Source organism: Lates calcarifer, linkage group LG19 (genome assembly GCF_001640805.2).
Source record: "Lates calcarifer isolate ASB-BC8 linkage group LG19, TLL_Latcal_v3, whole genome shotgun sequence".
Lineage (NCBI taxonomy): Eukaryota > Metazoa > Chordata > Actinopteri > Centropomidae > Lates > Lates calcarifer.
The window spans coordinates 10,226,928-10,246,463 of NC_066851.1; the positions used below are offsets into that span (position 1 = coordinate 10,226,928).

A 19,536-nucleotide genomic window follows, 5' to 3' on the forward strand; every position below is an offset into this window, starting at 1 on the left:
AATACTTGTGAAAAGCACACTGGGGACATTGCAAGGGTCAGTATGATTTTATCTATCGAGTTGTGCAATATATCGTTCAGTTTCCGCGGATTTAAACTGTGAAGGGAACTCTTGACGGCTTGAAATCGGCGCTGGCGCCGTTCATGTTTGCTCAGGCGTTTCCCGCCAACATGGTGGTGTACCCAGACCGAATCACATGGTGCCCAGAGCATCAACACATTCGGTAACGCGGCCTCAGTCTCTGATGGCCACAGAGGGAGCTAAGAGTCATGTTTCTTATATAGCCTACCTACGAAAGACTTTACCCCATAAGGCAGAACCGCTACCCAGTGGCTTCAGTTTTGACAGTTATTTTTAAAATTTGTCTGTTGTGACAAATGAACCATTTTGACATGTTGTTGTATCCCAATATTATCGGGAGGGAATGCTAAAAAGCTGGAGTGCCCCTTTATATTTTTAGAAACCAGTGCTGCCCAGTGGGTAGACCAATGAGAAAGACTGTTTAGACTTAATTTATTGAATCATAGTCAAGTGATAAACTCTTACTCTTAGAAATTTTCATGTTGGCCTGATTTGATATATCAACAATTAGTGCTTCAGAACTGATCCCATGATGAAATTGTTGTTTTTGACGTTTATAAAGTTTCTCTAGTCCAAGAAGTAACTAGTCTAGGTCTAGATCCTTGCACGTTTAAATGCCATTGTACTTGTGATGGAGTGATGTGTCACATTTAATTAGATCCGTGTGAAACCTGTTCTCACAATGCTATTGAAGTGCCCTTAAATCACTTTTTAAACCCTAACCCCTTTCTAAACCTTTATACTGTATACCTGCAGTTAACATTCAGTATGTTGCCAGTAGTGAATCTCTCTCTCTGTAGGCAGACTCTGCTGCTCCAATATGACTTCTACAGACTTAGTTTTGATTTCTCAAGCAGCACCTACCAATCAATGAGCTCCCTGCAGTGGGGCTTCTTTTTTGTCGTCTTGTTCCTATTTAGAGTCCTGAGCTACCACTGCTCTCACAAAACTCAAGTGTTTTTTTTCCCTCCCTGTCTGCTCACGGAGTCTGAGGGTCACTCCAACCTTATTGATCCAGTCTAGGATTCTTCTGCTTATCAGCTGCCTTTTTAAGATGACCCGTGGCCCTTTCTCAGGGAAACAGCATCAGGCAGATCAGTTCAATCTTTATTTTTTTCTTTATTTTTTCAGAACAATAAAAATAGTTTAACAAACAAAGACTTCTTCATTCTCTCCATTTCAACTTATATTTACAGCTGAAGATGAAACAAACACCCAGTCATGTCCATTTCATCTCCTCTTGGCTCCATTCCCACCCCGATCCTCCCTCTCCACCCCCGGTAGGCTTGACAAGAGAGTACCAGGGCCTATTGCTGTGTCTTTGACGAGGTATACAGGCTATTCAATGATTGGTGACACATTAGTTTTAAGCAGACATCACTGACTTTTGCATTTAGGAGCTTCTCCTTTTGTTCAGAACTGCATCACGCTAGGCCTGTTCGTATACGGAAGGTAACATTTAGCAGATTATGACTAATGACACATGCTTTCACTTACTGGCGTGACTTTTCAGAAGGTAAAAGACACAATTTTACTGTGGAAACACCACATAATTGATACAAGAGAAGAAGACAAGATCATTGACAAGTCTCAGATCCATTGTTTGTCCAGAGGAGATAAACTGCTGTGTGGAGGGTCCCTGAGGGAAGTGAAGAAAGTTGGTTTGAATGCATGAGCATAGTCATACCAGACACGTAGGATTAATGATTAGCTTCAAAAAACGGAGCGGCTATCATTACATTGCAGCGATACTGAATAATCACATGGGAGGACGCGGACCTCTTACATAGCATGTGCAACCTATGGACCTAAAAGGCTTTTCGATACAGTACTTCAAGCACCTTCTAAATGTCATAAAGCAATTAGGCCCTCTAAAGCACTCAACGGAAATGTCACAGAAAAACTTGGATTTTACAGTTTTCACTTCTCACTAAGTATATGGATCTGAGCGGAGTCCTGCCTCTCTAGCAATATTGTTTTCAAATGCATCTGAGATGAATCCCACTCTTGCCAAAATCTACTGAGGCTGTAGATTTTAAACAAAAAGTGGATGGCGAGTGTGACACCGGGTAAAAATCAGCAGAGACCAGACAAAGCTTGAAGCTTGTTATTGCGACATGTTCCTAAAGCATGAGACTGCAGCGTCCCAGGTCCCTCCCGGGAGTCGATTATAAATGGGATCCTTGTGTGGCATTATTGTCCCTCCTCACCGAACTGAATACAATCACATGAATCAGGGCTGAGTGGCTGAACAATCAACAGCAGAGGAAATGAAAGATGCCTGAGTAGTTGTGGCTATTGTGCACCTGATCAGGACAGAGGTATCAGTACAGTCTGAGCAAACCCAAGAAGTCATACTAATTAAACTTTTAAAGAGTTCAAAACATAGAAATATTATACAACAGATGCAAAAAAAATGAGCTAAATTACTGCGACCCATTAGAGATCAGAGAGGCAGAAGAGAGAGCAAAAACAGACAGAGGGACAGAAGCAGAAAACCTTTGCGTCCATGTTTGAATACAGTAGTCCAGAGGTCTGCATGTAATAGTGGTGGATTTGAGCACCATCTCTATGGCTGGGGGTCAGGGGGTCACTGGTCCAATCAGGTTGGAGGGTCATGGCTGTCAGAGCTGGTTTCCAGTGCAGAGCGGCAGGCTGGCACAGTGATGAGGATAATGACGTCTTAGTGTCACATCGGATCACACAGCAGACACACACACAGTCACAGAGCAGGAGTGGGCAGGCTGGGCCGCGGGGGAGGGCCCCAAATGCACCCGTTGGGCACAAACAGTCCAAAGGCCTGGCCTTTAGTGTTCCCATAGTTCAGTGGAGCTCCAGCACAGTGCAGAAAGGATGAAATGAAGCTGGATCTACTCACATATCAAATGTTCAGAAGGGATCGATACATGTCGTCAAGGGAGCAGTTGCTTCAGTTAAGCCACATGGCCTGTAGAAGTGGTGGATGTCTATTCATCCATTTCAGTCAGTTATTTTAGGCCCAAATCAGGAGGGACATGAAGGCTCATTAGTTTTTGAGGGTTAAATCCTCTTCTTCACTGGTCACCCCCACCTCTGGGCCAATGTGCTGAGAGCTCCTGTATAACAGAGACAGTATAGGTAAGGCTCACACATAATATGTCTGAACAAGGTAGCCACACTAGCAGCTCAGTGAGGCTGTACTCAGGGCGGCAGTGCTATGAGATAAATGCCAACATTGTTAACTCACAACAACAATGCTAATGTGCTGATGTTTAGCAGGTATACTGTTCATCATAGTGTACAACTTGGTTTGGTTTGTTAGCATGTTAACATTTGCCAATAAATGCTGATGGAAATGTCATTAGTTTTGCATCTATTTGGTCATCAAGTATTGGAAAAATAGACATTTTAACCTGCTGGTGGCGCAAGAGGGAAAGTCAGAGGATCGCCAAAGCAATTTCAGTTCATCCTCAGGGCCCATGAATGTCTGCACCAAATTCCACTACTGGTTGAGATATTTCAGTCTGGACCAAAGTGGTGCAGCAAACCAACACTGCCATTCTAGAGTTGCTAGTATAGCTAAAAACTATAATTGATTCCCATTTTCAAATGGATTTGAGCAGCTTAATTTACAAAGCCAAATTACACAGAATCTGTTTGACTGTCCAATAAATATACAACAATGTTTAGTCTGTATCAAATTTGCACTGGCTTACATCAGTGACAAAATATTCCATTAATCTGTTTATTTTGAGACAACACTTACTCAGTGTATTAGCAAGCTTTGTTCATCTGTGATCTGCAAAATGTCTTATGTCCCTGAATGAGAGAAGAAGCTGTGGCTTACCTTTCATTTTTTAAAGCCCACTGTATCTGTAAAGACTACAGTATATTTATAGACTTCTTTATCCAAACATTTCCAGTGGGCTGTGGCAGTCCATTCATTGGTTCCTTCATTTTCATACAAGTTAAATCCAAAGTTAGAGCAGAGGAAGAGGCCTTCATAGTCACACCCACTACTGATGCAAAATCACCCAGTAGCTCATGTATGGGTCTGCAACGACATTCAGTCAACTTCCAAAACGTATCATTCATGCCTTTCAAAATTTTCATCTGTTCAATTTCCTAATTTCTCCAGTGTTTTTTGTTCATCATATTTATGCTCCTTCTGCTCCAGTGAGGGCGAAAAAAAAAAAAAAAACACTCCAAAAATGTCTTCTGTTTTGCATGGAGGCTGAGTCACTTGTCAACAAACGCAGACAGTCGTTCACTGCCTTAAAAGTTAATATATATATTTATATATAAAAAAGGTGTTCATAAATTATTCAACAATGTTCAGTAGATAAAATACCACTTGCATTTCTGTCCTGAAATGATCACTTTGTGCTTTCTGCAAAACAAAAAACATTGAAAAAGAAGCAGCAAATTTTTGCCAGAGGTTAATCCATATAAAAAAAAAAACAACCAAAAAACAAAAACCCATCGTCTCTTTAAATCGGAAAGATTTGCTCTATCTGTGTCGGTTGGATATCCCGTTGCTGTTTGTGGCGGGTTCTTCCAGCTCGTCGTCCTCAAAGCCGTGAAAGGTTGAAGTGTCGCTCTCCGAGGTGGTGCCGAACAGCTCCTCAGCTCCGGTGAAAGTCCCGTCTTCCTTCTCTTCTCCGCAGTCAGCTGGGACAGAGGATAGAGTCAGTGAACAGGAGACGAGCGATAGCACCGTAAAGTTAAAGGAAGTTAGATCACATTATATCATATTATACTGCAAGAGCGTCTATTTCTTACCAATCATCCACTGCGAACACGTGCTTTGAGTAGTAAAAAGTTGTATATTGTACTCTGGTATGTATGAACTCACTTGTGCATTGGCAGGCTGAGCAGGGAGACCCAGATTTACCCGTTTTCTTGTTTGAGCCCTGGCATTTATTACAGTAGTTGTTGGGAATGCTGGTCCCACCTGGACCCTTTGGACCTGTGAGAAAATTCCAGAAAAAAAGTACCAAGTTATAGGGGTCGACACCAATACAAAGAAATACTTTATGTAGGGTTAACTTCATGCCCTATGCAAACAACATTTTTCTGTTTTCTTTATTTAAACTAAGAGACTATTAACCCTACGAGCCACATGAGATCGGGTGGTCTAGTTGCTGGTTTTGTTCAGACTGCAGGCAAATGAGATTTGTTTCTCAAATGAGATCTTTAGGTAAGACTGTCTGTGCTGTTATTTGCAAGCGATCACATCAGACTTGTGTGTCCAGACATCATCAACCTATCCACACAGGTTGCTGTAGTAACGACGTAGTCACTTTGCACAATGTTGTCATTGTGCGTTGCCTTGCGAGTGACTCAAAAAACACTTTGAAATTCGATTTGAGCAGCCACTTCATCCGGACTCAGACATCTGTAGAGATCTGATTGGAAATGCGTTTTTAACCACCTCCAAATGTGCTTTGGAAACAATTTACAAAAAATGCACTTGATTTGGCTTTTGCTGTCCAGACTTTCTAAAATCAATCTGGATATAATCTGGATATACCAAATAACAGATTTGGGCTGGCAGTCTGAACAAGGCCATTAAGAGACGTACCATATACAGATATTAGAAACTTAACTTTCTTTGTTTAACCTTTAACACTGAATTGAAGCATTGTTTATGTAGATAGATTCTTTCTTGCATTCAGACTTTTGTCCTTTGTTCTCCTTCTTTGTGCTTGTTGATTTCCTGATGACGTGGACATGTGTTTGGTGTCAGGCCTTCCTTGAAATGGCTTCACAGGTTGAATGCCATGATTTGTAACATCTGTCCTAGTTGGCAATGTAAAGCAACAGTATATGGGATGGATGGTAGAGAAGAGAAACATTCCCACATCAACCTGAGATAGTTGTATGATTATCAAGTTGATTGTGTGAAAGTTAAAATGTGTTGGGTTTAATCATCTTGACAGCAGACTTTGTGTTAGATATATATCAGAGGTTTTAGAAAAGTTATTACATCAACGCTATTTACAAGTCAGAATCTCATAATTATGAGAACTCCGATATGACACCTTGTTTCTTATCCTTTAGATAGGCGGTTTGCTAAAACATGGATCTTTATAGGATTAAATAAAGGTATCTAAGTTGAGCAGCTTTCCTCTTTTCAATTTCAGTTTGTACTGTGACCTAACTACTAAAGGCAGAAGCCCCCAGAAAACGTAGCATAAAGTTATTATTTAAAAAAACAAAAAACAAAAACAAAAACAAATCATAGAGCAAGTTCAAGGCCAAACTATGCTGAGACATTCAGTGTCAACTTTTTGTGTGTGACATTTTTTTGGTTTGTCTAATGAAACCAAACACCATGGTCGATGACAGGAACAGCAGTCAGGCATCTTACGTTTGTGTCGGTCAGTCTGTGGCACAGAGGGAGATCTGGACGCCGCTGTGCTCCTCTCCCCAGCTCTGTCTTCCTCTGCCAGGTGGGAATGGGTGTAGTGGTAGCTTAGTCCCGTACGGTTCCTGTAGCGCTTTGCACAGACTGCAACACACAGCAGGCAGATGTTCAGTCCCACTACTGCAGCTGCATTTCATTATCTAAACATAATTCTGGCAACACAACATTTCTATACAGATTTTTTTTTTCTTTTCTGGCCACTTGTTTAAGATAAAGGCCTAAATATCCTTTGATTGTAATGTGACATTCGAGGGTTATGAGTCAGACACCCACTCAGCGTCTGGCAAACTGGTGATTCCATAAGTTATAATGCAACAGCATTAAAAACTACATGCACTTGTTGTATTTTGCAGAGCAGATTGACAGTCTCACCATAAATAGGAAAAATTAATAGGCCTTGTGGCATTTAATGTCTAACTATTCAACTTCTGGCTCCAAAAGGGAAAAAAACCATGAGCACAGGATCTGATTACAATAGTCAGTCAAATAAAACACAAACCCAGACAACATAATAACCATGTCTCAGTTTCACAGCACCAAGGGCACTTTTCAGCTTGCGAAAAGTAAGATAATATAGGGGCTGAATCAATAATCACAGCACTTGGAACACTACCACTCAACAATCTATCAAAATAAATATCCTAAAAAAAAAAAAAAAACTACAGTACAAAAACAGTCAACAAATTAAGGTACCTGAGGTCGAAGATTTTGAGTTCTGCTTTTGTTTATATCTGTCTGAAACAGAAAAGACACAAGGCAAAAGAGAGGGGACAGTAGTATGAGTATGTGTTGTTCAAGAAGAGTCTCAACAGCAAGCTTAAATCCAATACCCCTCAACACCTGGATTTTCCACATGCAACTTGCATGTACAGGAATACTTGAGACTACAGTAACACTAGTTCACCTGCTTTCATCCTGTGGTTTGTAAAAACTGTGTTGGTGATTGAATTACACTGGTTGTACTTTTTGATGACAACTGCCCTGAGGGTTGTTTTAGAATACCTTCTTGATATGTGGATATTCTAGAGATATACAGTATTAGTAGTAGTAGTAGTAGTTAGTAGTAGTAGTATTTGTAGTATGTAGAGAAGAAAATATTCTGTTGGAAGCAATTAAAGGAGCTGCATTTAGCTGGTTCCTCCTCCATTCTCACTAATAGGAAATAATAACTTATGCCTGAGATACATAAAGGAAATTACAATTTATTTACAGTAATATAAGATACTATGTATGTTTTTCCGTATATATATATATATATTTTAAACATTACAAATTACATACCAAATTACATACACAATATATAGTGTCTACTTTTCTTGAGATTTAATGCCCTTTTTTTTTTTTTTTTTTTTTTTTTTTACTGTATTCATTATTTTAAACTTAAGACTCTTACAATGAAAACAGCTCAATATATGTCAGAGAAATCAACAGACTATCCAGAAACTGCATTATATTGTAAACTCATTGTACACTCATCAGTAGAAAGGATGCGTCAGTAAAAAAAAAAAAAAGACCTGATGTTTCAGATTTTATCTCTACTTACTGTCGCAGACATATGGCTTGTCATCATCCAGATCTGTCCTCCTGCGGCCTGAGCCCCGGCCCTGAGGAGAAAACTACCTGTTAACTCTCTGCAATGACATCAATACCTTTCAACATGCACATACAAGCTGATTCACACATTTAATAGTACATACAATCTGTATATAATAGAGAGAAAGCAATGCCTTTGCCGCTCACACAGAGTTAAATGTAATTTGATGTGATTTAAGAAGATTTTTTTTTTAAAAAAGAAACTGGCTGGCAGTGCAGCTCTTCTTCCACTTATAGTGAAGTCAACTGAAGTACATGGTAACTGTAGTCCATTTGGTCACTTACTCTTCCTTTGCCCCGATGTCTTCTCTTGGGAGTGTCCACCTCGTAGTCATCATCATCATTGAAAGCGTCTTCTGCTGCATCTGCCTCCAGAACCCTCTGAGAGGGAGAGAGAGGGAGACCATTTCAATAGTCAGCTCTGATTAAAGCCCAGCTTGCTGAAACAACACTGAGCAGCAACAACAGCGAGGAGAGAAAAAGCTATTTTTTAGCTCCACATAATCTGGATATCTCTGACAGATGTAACATTCTTTCTCCTCATGTATAAATGTCTGTTTGATGTGAAAATGCTTACAGATCATATTCTTTATTGAATTAATTTGTTTGGTAGCAGTAAGATAATTTTATCGGTTTGCCTTGAGAGGAGGGATAAACCACGGTGTTCCAATCTCCGTCTTCCTGTTTGTCCCTTTCTGTAAATATCCCTGTGTCCACAGGTATATTTGATTGGAATGTGTGATGTGAAGATATGACTGCTTTTGACCGTGAATAAGATTGCAGAGATAAGCAAAGTTTCATATTATTCTTTTCTCTTTTTTGCATTATTATGTGGGCCTAACTCATTATTATTACCATATACTGTGTAACAGTCAGTAAATGGGAAATCAAAGTTGACGCAGTCCATTTGTCCAAACTGCCTCTCAGTGAGACAGCAATCAGCTAACGAGCCCTGCAGGTCAGCTGGAAAAACTTGGCAAGTTGCCTTAACAACCAGTCAGAGCGCAACACTTCACTCTTGGTGCCAGGGCCCTCAATCGTTTCAGTGATATCACTGAGCATTTACATTTGAAATGTTTGGCTGACGAACTTAACCAGAGCAACACATGCAACACACACACACACACACTGAGAGTCTGACTGGAACCAACCTGGATCTCCAGCAGGCTCTCCTCATCGTTCTTAGAGTTATTCCTCTTGTCTAGACCCTCTCCTCGCAGCAGAGCCTCCAGTGTGGTGCTCTGAGTGGGCAAGGTGTCCCTGGACATGAGGCCACCATCTGCACAACGACAAAAAACACAAAAAAACGAAAACATGATGCTCAGCTCAGTGTTTATATTATCATGGCATGCCAACACATGTCTATTGATCACTTCAGGTTGAGAACTTCCACAGGTTATATAACCGATGCAGTGGAAAGTGTATGGCTCATGATTCCAAAGCTGCAGTATGTTACAGTCCTCTGGCATGTGTCGCTTTTCCTCCTGCATCACCGTCAAGCACTGTAATTGTGACAAGAATGATCAGCACTACAATGTAACCTATGTCCACAGCTTTTTATGAGCATATTGTATTATTATGTCTCTTCCCTTCCACTCACACTAGAACTAATAAAAGCATGTGGCAAATTGCTGGAGCATTTGTTTGTTATAGCAGCTGTCATATTTTTATTTATTTATTTTTTGCCTGTAACAGAATGTGTCATCACAACTATTTTCACAGCACTATATTGCTGAAAAAACATATGTTTTCATTCTGAGAGAGACTGCATTGTCATCGTTGAGCTCTGGATAATGCTGCATTATGCAGACATTAGACTGACTTTGTCCATAGGAATCTCTGAGGTACGATGTAGTTAAGTGGCTTATCACTTTAACCTGAACGCATCATGCAGATATCTCCTCCTACAGTGAGCTGAAGATCTAAACAAACAGTGTAGGAGGCGAGCAGGTTGAGCAGACAAAGCAGAACAAACAAAAGCTTTGACAGTCAGTCAGATGCACACATCTTATTTACAAAATCTCTTCTCCATGGAGAGCTTCATGATCATCCAGTTGCTCTGTGGATGTTTAAAAAGAGGACACACTTCAAAGCCCCCCCTCCCTGACTCCAGCTTTCTATCAGCCCTTCATCTTACCACTACGCCCACTAGAAAGACTTTTTCAGAATATTGAACATGAAGTGCTGGAGCAACAGAAGACTGCATAGGTAAGAGGCAGATACAAGAGGTAGGCGTGAGAAGCAGATACGACACGCTCCTCTAAAATGGGCCCCTCCACCATGTGGCGGCAGCCCCTCACCATTGTGTCTGCACACGTTGACTTTCAACTCTCCGCGACGAGACAGACCCCCACCTCCCCTCCCTCCCAACCCATGGGAGCTGGGGGGGCTAAAAATAGAGCCGGCAGCAGCCTGCAGCAGGGAGCTGATTCTGCATGCAGCCCCAGTCTCTAGCACAGCATCAGTTAGACAGCCTGCCGAGGCAGCGAGACAGACTCTGGCTGCTGCCCTGTGCTGGCCACCTCTGGCCAGCTGCACAACATGCTCCATATAAGAGACCGCCAGGTTAAATCAGGGTATGTTTCCCCTCTGCTGGGCACTGGCAGACAGCACATACAATCCACTGTTGTTGGAGAAGGGACAGCAGGGTGGTGGTGGGGTCTTAGCAAGCGCCAGCTCAGTGGAAAACAATAGGCTACAATGGGATGTGTTTGGGAAACAAAGGCTTGGTTCATGCGCTATCTCTCCATCTTGCTTTCTCTTTCCAGGGTCTCTTGTTCTGTCTCACTTTAGCAACTTCCCAAACATTTGCCTTTCCACCATGCTATGCAGAAATTAAATGGAGAAAATGGAGATTTCTCTCAAAACACAATGTATTCCTCACAGCCTTTTAAGAAACAACTAAGAATTAAAACATGTAAAATAATATTTCTCTGTGAGATTCTCTCTTTTGTCACGTTCATTCCTTAGGATAATGTAACATCCCAGTGGGTATGCATGCCTTAGGCACAGAATGGACCAGTTACTTGAGCTCAGGAGCTCTGGCCACAAAGCACACACAGACTGCACAGCAATTTATAGGGAGAGATGAAAGAGTTGCCAGAGAGAAAGAGACAAAACCAATCAGCAAGGGAGGTGGTAAGTAGAAAATAAGATACAGGGAGAATATAGAGGAAAGGGTAAATGTTTTGAGTGAGCTGTTTCAAGTGGCAGCCCGAGAAGGCCAAACTCCATTCAATAACATTTATTAAATACTGTCTGCAGTGGCCGAACTCGGTCTCGCTGCTCCCAGCAGTGGTAAATCTAATTACATGTTCTACTTCTCACAAAACAAGTTTACCAGCCGGGGTGAACACAGCCACATTTCATCCTCTGAAAAATGACTGGCAGCCTGTTCTGCTCAGTGTGCGGAGACAGAGTGATATGCTTTTAGCGAGATTATTCCAGATCATCACCAGTAATCACATGAGCTGAAGGAGGTGGGTGGTGGGAGACTGGGGCGGAGGGGTTGGGAGGAAGAGATGGCTGAGAGGGAGGAGAAATTGAGGAGCAGGAAGAGACGGGCAGGTGGCTTGAGGAGAACAGGCTCTGGGGTCTTACCAAGCTGGAGACCGTAGATGCCCAGGCGGGGATCCGTGGTGTTGTGCAGCCGTCTTTTCTTTCTCCAGCAGCGGGCGGGGTATGTGTACATCTGCCCGGCTGAAACCCCTGTAATAAGAACAGTGGTACACATGCTAACAAAACCGTTTCAGATTTTTGACAGTGATTATATTGATTTGTTTATTTCTGTATTGAGATTTACACCATTTTGTTTTCCCAAACATTACTGGGCTCGATACACTGATGAGGCCACTCAAAACAATTCCAAGCAGCACTAATATAATAAGTAACTGGCTGACAGAAAGTTAGGCAGCAACAGTGTTGATAATTGATTATTCAAGTGATTCATGGAACAAGAATGACAAACATTTACTTCCAAAACCTGAGGATTTGCCACTTTTCAACAGTTCTGCAACAAATGATTATTTCAGTCAACAATTATTATAGTTTTTACAATCAAATTGATTAATGATTTGGTCTAATAAAATGTTGGAAACCATCACAGTTTTGCACGGCTCAACTAGACATGTTCACATAATTAGTTTGATCTGAACAGTCCAAAAGCCAAAGATATTCAATTTCTAATGATAAAAAACTGAGAAGAAGTAGAAAATACCCATATTTTAACAATGGGAAATGATCAGTTATCAAACTTGTTGACAACTATTTTTCTGCCCATCGACTAGTCGTCTCAGCCCTACTTTTGTTTTGCATCACCTAAGTGAATGTCTTTTGGGATTGGACTGTTGATTGAATGAATAGGTTTTCAAGATGTACACACCTTAGGTTGTGTTACAACTGAAAATTGCAATCGCAATTTTTCACTATTTTCTGACATTTTATTAACTAAATGTTTGATTAAGGAAAAAAGCAATCAAAGGATTAATCAGTACTGAACATCAACAATCCTAGTTAATAGTTTTAGATAATGTAAATGCAGACACCATTTTTACAGGCGTAATGAACCAAAACACTCTTAACTCTCACTAAACATTCTTTGTGAGTGTGTATGAGTGTGTGTGTCTGCCCACCAGGGCTACGGTGGTGCCGCTCCATCCAGATGTAGCAGTTGTTCTGGGCCACACCGGTTTGTGAGTCCAGGAATGGCAGGCGGACGCTGCGTTCAGCGCGCAGGCGGGCATTGTAGCTGCGGCACTGCTCAATGGCTTCCTTGTAGAACTGGTCGCCCAACCTGCAGCGGGCAGGGAGGGGGGACATTAGCGGCAGAGGTCAGTGACACTGAGTGATGTAGTTGACACCTAATATGGCAGCTGGTTTGAAGAGTTGGTCAAGAACAGACGCATCGCTAATGCAGAGTCTCTGATATGCAGATTAGCCTTTTTATCAGTGAATGCAAGAATAATGGCCTGTTGCTTAACTAGCTACAGATCACTGAATCAGTTAGCTGAGGCAGCTACAAGATGATGGAAAGCAGATCAATACAACATAATGGAGAGAAGTACCAGTTCCTTCTTTAAAAGACAAGCAATTCTGCAAAGGTACACTGGAAAATTCTCAACACAAATAATGCTGTTAGCATTTGTTTGAACTTCTAACCAGCCATTTTCAATTTAAGTATCAAACTGACAGCTAAGCCTCTCCATCCTCTTTCTAGCTTGCCATCAGGGAGAAATTGTAGAAAGAGAAAAAAACAGCGCAACCCAGTTACAACAGTGTAGCGACTCTGCTGCTCCCACTCCTGAGGTTAAACACATTATTACCTCTGTGGACTCTCTGTCTGATCTGATTCTAGATAGATTCTGAGCTACGCCAGTGTTGACCGAGTTAGATTATCACAACAGCAATGAATCTGCGGACTGATATGAAGTCACTCCTCTGACCAGCGAGCAGCAAAGACTCTAGCACTTTAGTTCCACTTTTCTTAGCGCCACTGAGATTTTGGCAGTCCCTCTGGGTTTCAGTGTTAATATTCAGAGTGAAATGGGGGAGGATATTTCACATTCAAGCCCTCAATCGCTGCCACACGCCTGGTATGGTAATTAGCCTACTTAATTAATCTCAGCAGAGTGCCTAGCACAAGGGCAGGTTCTAATTTGACTATATCAAAGATGGGGGTAAATGCTGCAACTCTGAAATCATGGCAAGGTACTTTGTATGTGATTTCCACAGCGTGCTGTTATATCAGAGGGCCAACAGGGCAAAAAATACTGTAGCAACTGGTTCTCCTAGTATGAACATCTCCACATCCGCATAATGAACTTCCTCCACGTGTTCTCAATTACAACATTAGGAGGACGGCCATTTTGAAGTGAAACTAATGAGCTGCAGGGAAGCGAGTCAAGCCTGGAATCCTAAACTAGAGGTGGAGGAGGTCGGAGGCTGATTTGTCAGCGTCTTCTAGATCCCGCTCTTCCTCCTTCCTTCTCTCCCTCCCTCTTTCTCTCTCTCTCTCTTGCTCTCCTTCTTTACCCCTACCCCTCCATGAGATGACATCCAGCAGATGAACAGCCGTGTTAGGAATGCTGTCCCGCACAAAGCCCACAGCTCTGTGGTTCAGACAAAGCTACAGTGTGTAAGGCTTCTGGGAAAGGGAGGCTTCATGTCAGTGTAACTGAGAAAAGCAAACAGTCGCAGGTACAGAGCGAGTGCAGGGAGAGGTGGAAAGGTGTTTGAAAGAGAGAGATGAGGGAGAGAGAAAAATAAAAACAAAGATAGGAGGTGAGACTGTGAGAATGGAAGGTTAAAAAGCTAACAAGCAGCCCATGACTAATAACTATGGGACTTTTTTCCTTCAGCATGTTACAATTGTACAAAGACAGTGGCTTTATTGTAGTTAATAATCATATCAGTACTAGTGTCGGCCTTGTAAACATGTCATTTAGTGTTACAAAGCCAAGAAAACAGCAGTTTCTCAGGTGTACTGGCACTTTCTCAGGCTTTAAAATGCAGGATTTTTTACAAGAGGAGTCACACAGAGATATACTCAAAGCAGACTGGCCAGATTTGACATCTTTGTCAGTAGCTTGATTAAGGATTTCCTTTAAAAAAATTCATATCTGGCTGATAAAAATAACAACACACAGCTGTATAATAAAATGTAGATATTGCGTCCTTCAGATCAATCCCATATGTGGACAGGGTGTCCTGTTTCCAACTGTAAATCCCCGTCAAACTAACCTGTTTGCCTCTTCTTTGATATCAACACGCAGTTCTGATGGGACGCACAGTGACATATCAGTTTACTAAAAGCAGACCAGCTGAAAACTCTCCCCGAAGCCCCACTACGAGTGCATGCTCAAGAAACTCCTGAGATTACGCAAGTGGAACAGACTGAGATAGGATGCTCATCAGTCTCAAGTGAGATGTGCAGGGCAGAGGGTGTTGGTTTGGGTGGGTGGAGGGGGTGGGGGAAGAGTGAGAGAGAACAAATAAGTGCCGAAAGTCTTCTGGTGGGTGCTGGCTGTCTGTCTGTGCAACGACACGCTCTCCATCAGAGCACTCGCCGCCCCGAGCAGCAGGTGCGCTGGGCTTAGGTGAGAGATCTTTCTGACACTTGTAATGAGTGACAAGACCCACATGTCCAACGACACAGGAGGGGAGAGGGAGTCATACCTCTCTCTCTAACACACACACTCTCACTCTCTCACACACACACACACACACTCTAACAAACCACCTCTATGTCAGTAATCACAACTTTTCCGCACCTCGAGGTGCGAGTTTTTGTTTTTCCACTGTCCTTTGAAATCAGTCCAAGTAAGACTCCACTTTATAGTTTTGGCCTCAATTCTTATCAAGTATGACTAATTTCTACTCACCAAATTAATTACTGAGATTTGGGAACTAAGCAACACCGCTAAAAAGAAGTCGGGTGGGGCAAAACACACACACAAAGCAGTCTGATAGTCATATAAACTTCTTAGGAAGAGGACACAAAGTCAAATGGTCAATTTATCACTCAATCTATCTGTTGTAAACATCCATCACAGTTTACAGACCAGCTTCCTGGTTCAACTGTGACCTATCGTACTTGCATTAGTTATGTGCGCACAGTTTTCCTGTACAATGACTGCCTAACACTTTGACAACATTCACTTTCGGTTTCACCTACAAACCGACTGATTTAGATCAGTGGTTACCAACCTTTTTTGGCTAGTGTCACCCCTTTAAAAGAAACAATGCCTGCTTCCCAGATTTCACCACCAACAGCATAGAGTATACTGTAGGTCCAGAACCATCTAGTCAGTTAGAAGATTTGAGGAAAGTCTAAAAACTAAACACTGTGTAGCAGAAATATATTTTTTCCACTTTTCTCTCAATCATGTCAAGATTCCTAAAATTGATCCTGTGTCCCCTTGGCAGCTGAACTCTCTGTAGTGATTTCCCCATGTCCTAATTCTCAGTAATTATTTTTGTGAAACCAGTTCTATTAAAACTGACTGACAAACCTGAATTATCATTCACGTAGGTCTAGCTCTGCCTAACAGTGACAAACTCCGTAGGGACGCAAAGTGAACTAGAAACACTCTGATGATTTCATGTGTGTTTCAGTGCTTTAAAAAAAAGGTGCCTCAGAGGTATGTGCTACACATCCTCAATATCTTCCACTTGAGTAGAGAAGGTGAGTGTGTGTGTGTGTGTGTGTGTGAGGGCAAGGAACAAAAGCAAATCTTGTGGCCAGTGGGGCCTCCGCTATCAGCGTGTTCCTGTCAACGGTTCGCCGTGTCACATGGCTGCGTCCGTAATGTGAGCATGTGTCAACACTTGTTTTGCATATCTAATGACAAACTTCAGTTTGTGCTGAAAGAGAGCAGCTCGCAGAGGTGAAGTTATCTGCGGCCATGCCGTGACTCGTGTTTACTTTAATACAGCTCAGCACTCAGGAGATCTGACTTGTGTGTAAAAAAATAACACCATAAAATGATGATCTAGAAACATAATTTCAGTCTCTTCAGCTGCGTTCAGGAGGTTTCTCAAATTTGCAGGTGCACTGCTGCTTCACAGGAAGCTACAGCTACCACATAACAAGACTGGGGGTGGGGGGGGGTGGGTGCACAGAGTGGCTGCATCCTGACAACAACCTCTGATTACACCAATCAGAGCAACACAGTCTGGAAGAGGGCAGGAGCAAAACCAGACCATACACCTCCACACTGAAGTGCCAATAAACAGCAAGACTGACTCACTCAAAAGTCTACTCAACACCAACGGCAAGGTAGCAGACGAACAGGGGAGGGAGGGATCAGGCCGATGTGGCAGGAAGATGGTGTCCGACTCGTAGAAAACTCCAGCTGTGGCTAAAATTTTAATGAGCAGCTTTATGAGCTCCTTTATTAATTAAATATTCCAGACTCCATTTTAATCAGCGGATTCTGGAGATTACTGTCCTCGCGTGCTCAGAACGGGGGATGGACCTCACGCAGACGTGCACAGGCTTGCACGCTGCAGCTTCGTCTGCCACCACGTCTCCACAACAAAGTCAAACCGGCATTTCATTTCCCTAAAGTAAATCATCCTAATACAAAAAAAAAAGAAGGAAAAAGGTCAAACTGGTCCACAGGAGCGACATCCAATTAGTGTCAAGTGTGACTAATTATAATCTGACAAACTTGTGAAATGAAGTCAGAAACCCGAGACAGAGGCTAATTATAGCAGATTGAAACACTTCATTAAGCACAGCTTATAGCAAGGAGACATTCCACATCAGAATGCTAAAATGTTTCTGAGATGAAACAGCAGCCTGACAGCAGATGCACGCTGAAGCTTGTTGGGACACAAGAGAGGGAAACAGTCCAACGAGGTAATAATGAAATGTACTTTGCACTAATCATGGCAAGCATATGATACATGATCGGAGAATGGAAGGAGCTACGCAGAAGTATTATTTATTTAACATTTACATCGAATACTTTAACATCAGCTGCTTCACTGAGCTGTTCAGGTGCCAGGAGAGGGAGGCTGGGATTGTATCAGGCAATTCCCCAGTGGGTGAAAAACTGTGAAGGAGGGCACGGCATGAAAAGTGCAAGCACGCTCAGTCGACTCGTGTATAAATACAGATTCAGGAGAAATTTTGCATTTAGCTAACAAGTCTTTTTCCTGAGCGTCATGCAATGAGTGTGCAGGCGGGGGGTTGTCTTGCTAAAGGCCACTTTGACAGGATACACAGCCTCTGCAGCTGCTCTTAATATCACAAAATGAAAGCAAGTTGTAGAGCCTGCATATTATTTGTTCAATTATTTAAAGATAGCTAGTCCTTGGCTAGTGCTCCCTGAGCTAGAAAAGTGCAAAGTAATCCTTAGCAGAAAATTTCAATGTGCTATGAAAAAAAAACTGCACAATCAGGTCATTCTTCATCCTTCTGCATAAACACCATTCTACATCCTCTCCTAGGTGTAGTAACAATGCCAGTGGGTGATGATGTGCAAGGTGTTGTGTGGTCCACTCCTTGTGCTACAGTTCCACGGAGGTGCCAGGGTACCTCTATGGAGGAGCAGATGGTTCTCCTGCTTGTGCCCAACACTTCCTCCCTGTCGGAGCATCTCTCTGACAGATGGGCCCAGGATCCTGGACCAAGCTAATCTCCAGCACTCCTCCACTTAAAGGCACAGTGGAGTGCCTGCTCTACCTTACACAGTCCCAAAGAGCTATGATGATCATCACAGCCCATCAATACGAGGCTGGCTGTCCTGCTGCTGTCAACGTCCAATTGAATGTGTGCATTTCAAGAAATGCTAAATGACGAGCTAGTTTTAATACGAAATGACAGGACACCAGGAGGCTAATTGTGTCTAACTTACAGTAACATGTCTACCAGTGGAATTGGTGAAACAATACAGAAGAACAAAGGAGAAATGGAGAAAAAGGTGGAGCATTTCTTTGAAGTTGAGGGACAAAAATGACTATTGCACGGGCTATTTGAGCACGGAGTGACAGTCTATTTCCGACGGCGGACTCAAATTGCTGTCACTTTTGTCGATTTCGCCAGCAAGCATGCAAATACAAAATGCCTCCTCCCTTGCTTTACCGGGTCCTGACCACGTCTGCGCTCGGAGGAGCCAAAGTTGACATGTCGACAATTCACACCAACTATAAACGACTTTCGGAATGTCAGATGATATTCCGCCGCTGTGCCCAACCGAGCACGAAGAAAATCGGCTTTTAATTATTCGGTGCGGCGCAAAGGCACGTTGTCGACAGTTTTCAAATAAATTTATAGCCCAGGAAAGACGACACTCTCCCGTGTTGAATGCAAAGCCGTACGGAGGAAAAGCTCCGCTAGTGCAGTCGAAATGTCAGACAGCCTTACGCACATGTCTAAGACTAAATGTTAAAATCTTGTGGAATAAAAGAACTATACGAGGCTACTTTGCCATGCAAGAAGTACACAAAATAGATTTGGACAGCTTAATCTGTCATATGCACACGACTGGAAATGACATGCACGAACAGTCAGTTTTAACGTACGAGTTGGCAACAAAGTAATTATTCACAATTTCCTCAATGTCTAAATTACTTACGCTTTTAGTGGATTCTGAATGACAGCCGCCATTTTGCTACAATGTAACGCAATATCGGCGTCTTGCAGTTCTGAGGGAAACCTACGGGAATTGACCAATCAGAGCTCGGGGTGAATTCGTGGACCAATACATCTGCAGCACAGGCGGACGGGGCGTGGCTTAATGGGGTAAACTGTCAAAATTATTTTAAAGGGTTTTCCCTTGTATTTATATTGTACACAACTGAATTACAGCACTTTTTAAAGAGACCCTTACTGTAGCTTGGATACATATCAGGAGCAGTTCCCTCTTTGGCGGGTCGATGCAGTGCATGTGGCACAGAATATCAACATGGAAGCTTGTGTTTAATTATTTATTAAAATAATTATAAAT

At 42.3% G+C, this 19,536-nt stretch overlaps 1 protein-coding gene across 2 annotated transcripts; it reads right to left on the bottom strand.

Moving 5' to 3' along the window:
* Positions 1–1,175: 1,175 nt before the first annotated feature.
* On the bottom strand, positions 1,176–19,249 carry LOC108892525 (zinc finger protein DPF3). 2 transcript variants are annotated; one of them, XM_018690126.2, is made up of 12 exons: positions 19,165–19,249; positions 12,715–12,875; positions 11,684–11,791; positions 9,235–9,362; positions 8,369–8,464; positions 8,034–8,094; positions 7,184–7,225; positions 6,434–6,574; positions 4,916–5,029; positions 3,908–4,731; positions 2,960–3,176; positions 1,176–2,736 (listed from the first exon to the last, which is right to left on the bottom strand). In XM_018690126.2, the coding sequence occupies exons 1-10, from the start codon at positions 19,194–19,196 to the stop codon at positions 4,571–4,573; spliced, it is 1,044 nt and encodes a 347-aa protein (XP_018545642.1). In that variant the 5' UTR covers positions 19,197–19,249; the 3' UTR covers positions 1,176–2,736; positions 2,960–3,176; positions 3,908–4,570. The 2 variants fall into 2 exon arrangements, with proteins under 2 accessions (XP_018545642.1, XP_018545641.1); XM_018690125.2 differs by having other exon boundaries at positions 1,176–3,176.
* Between the last annotated feature and the right edge of the window lie 287 nt (positions 19,250–19,536).

Coding starts and splice junctions, on each gene's coding strand:
- LOC108892525 (XM_018690126.2), bottom strand. CDS start 19,196: ATGGCGGCTGTCATTCAGAATCCACTAAAAGC. Junction 8,465..9,234: donor AGAGCCTGCTGGAGATCCAG/GTTGGTTCCAGT, acceptor TCTCCCTCTCAG/AGGGTTCTGGAGGCAGATGC. Junction 7,226..8,033: donor CAAGCCATATGTCTGCGACA/GTAAGTAGAGAT, acceptor TTTCTGTTTCAG/ACAGATATAAACAAAAGCAG.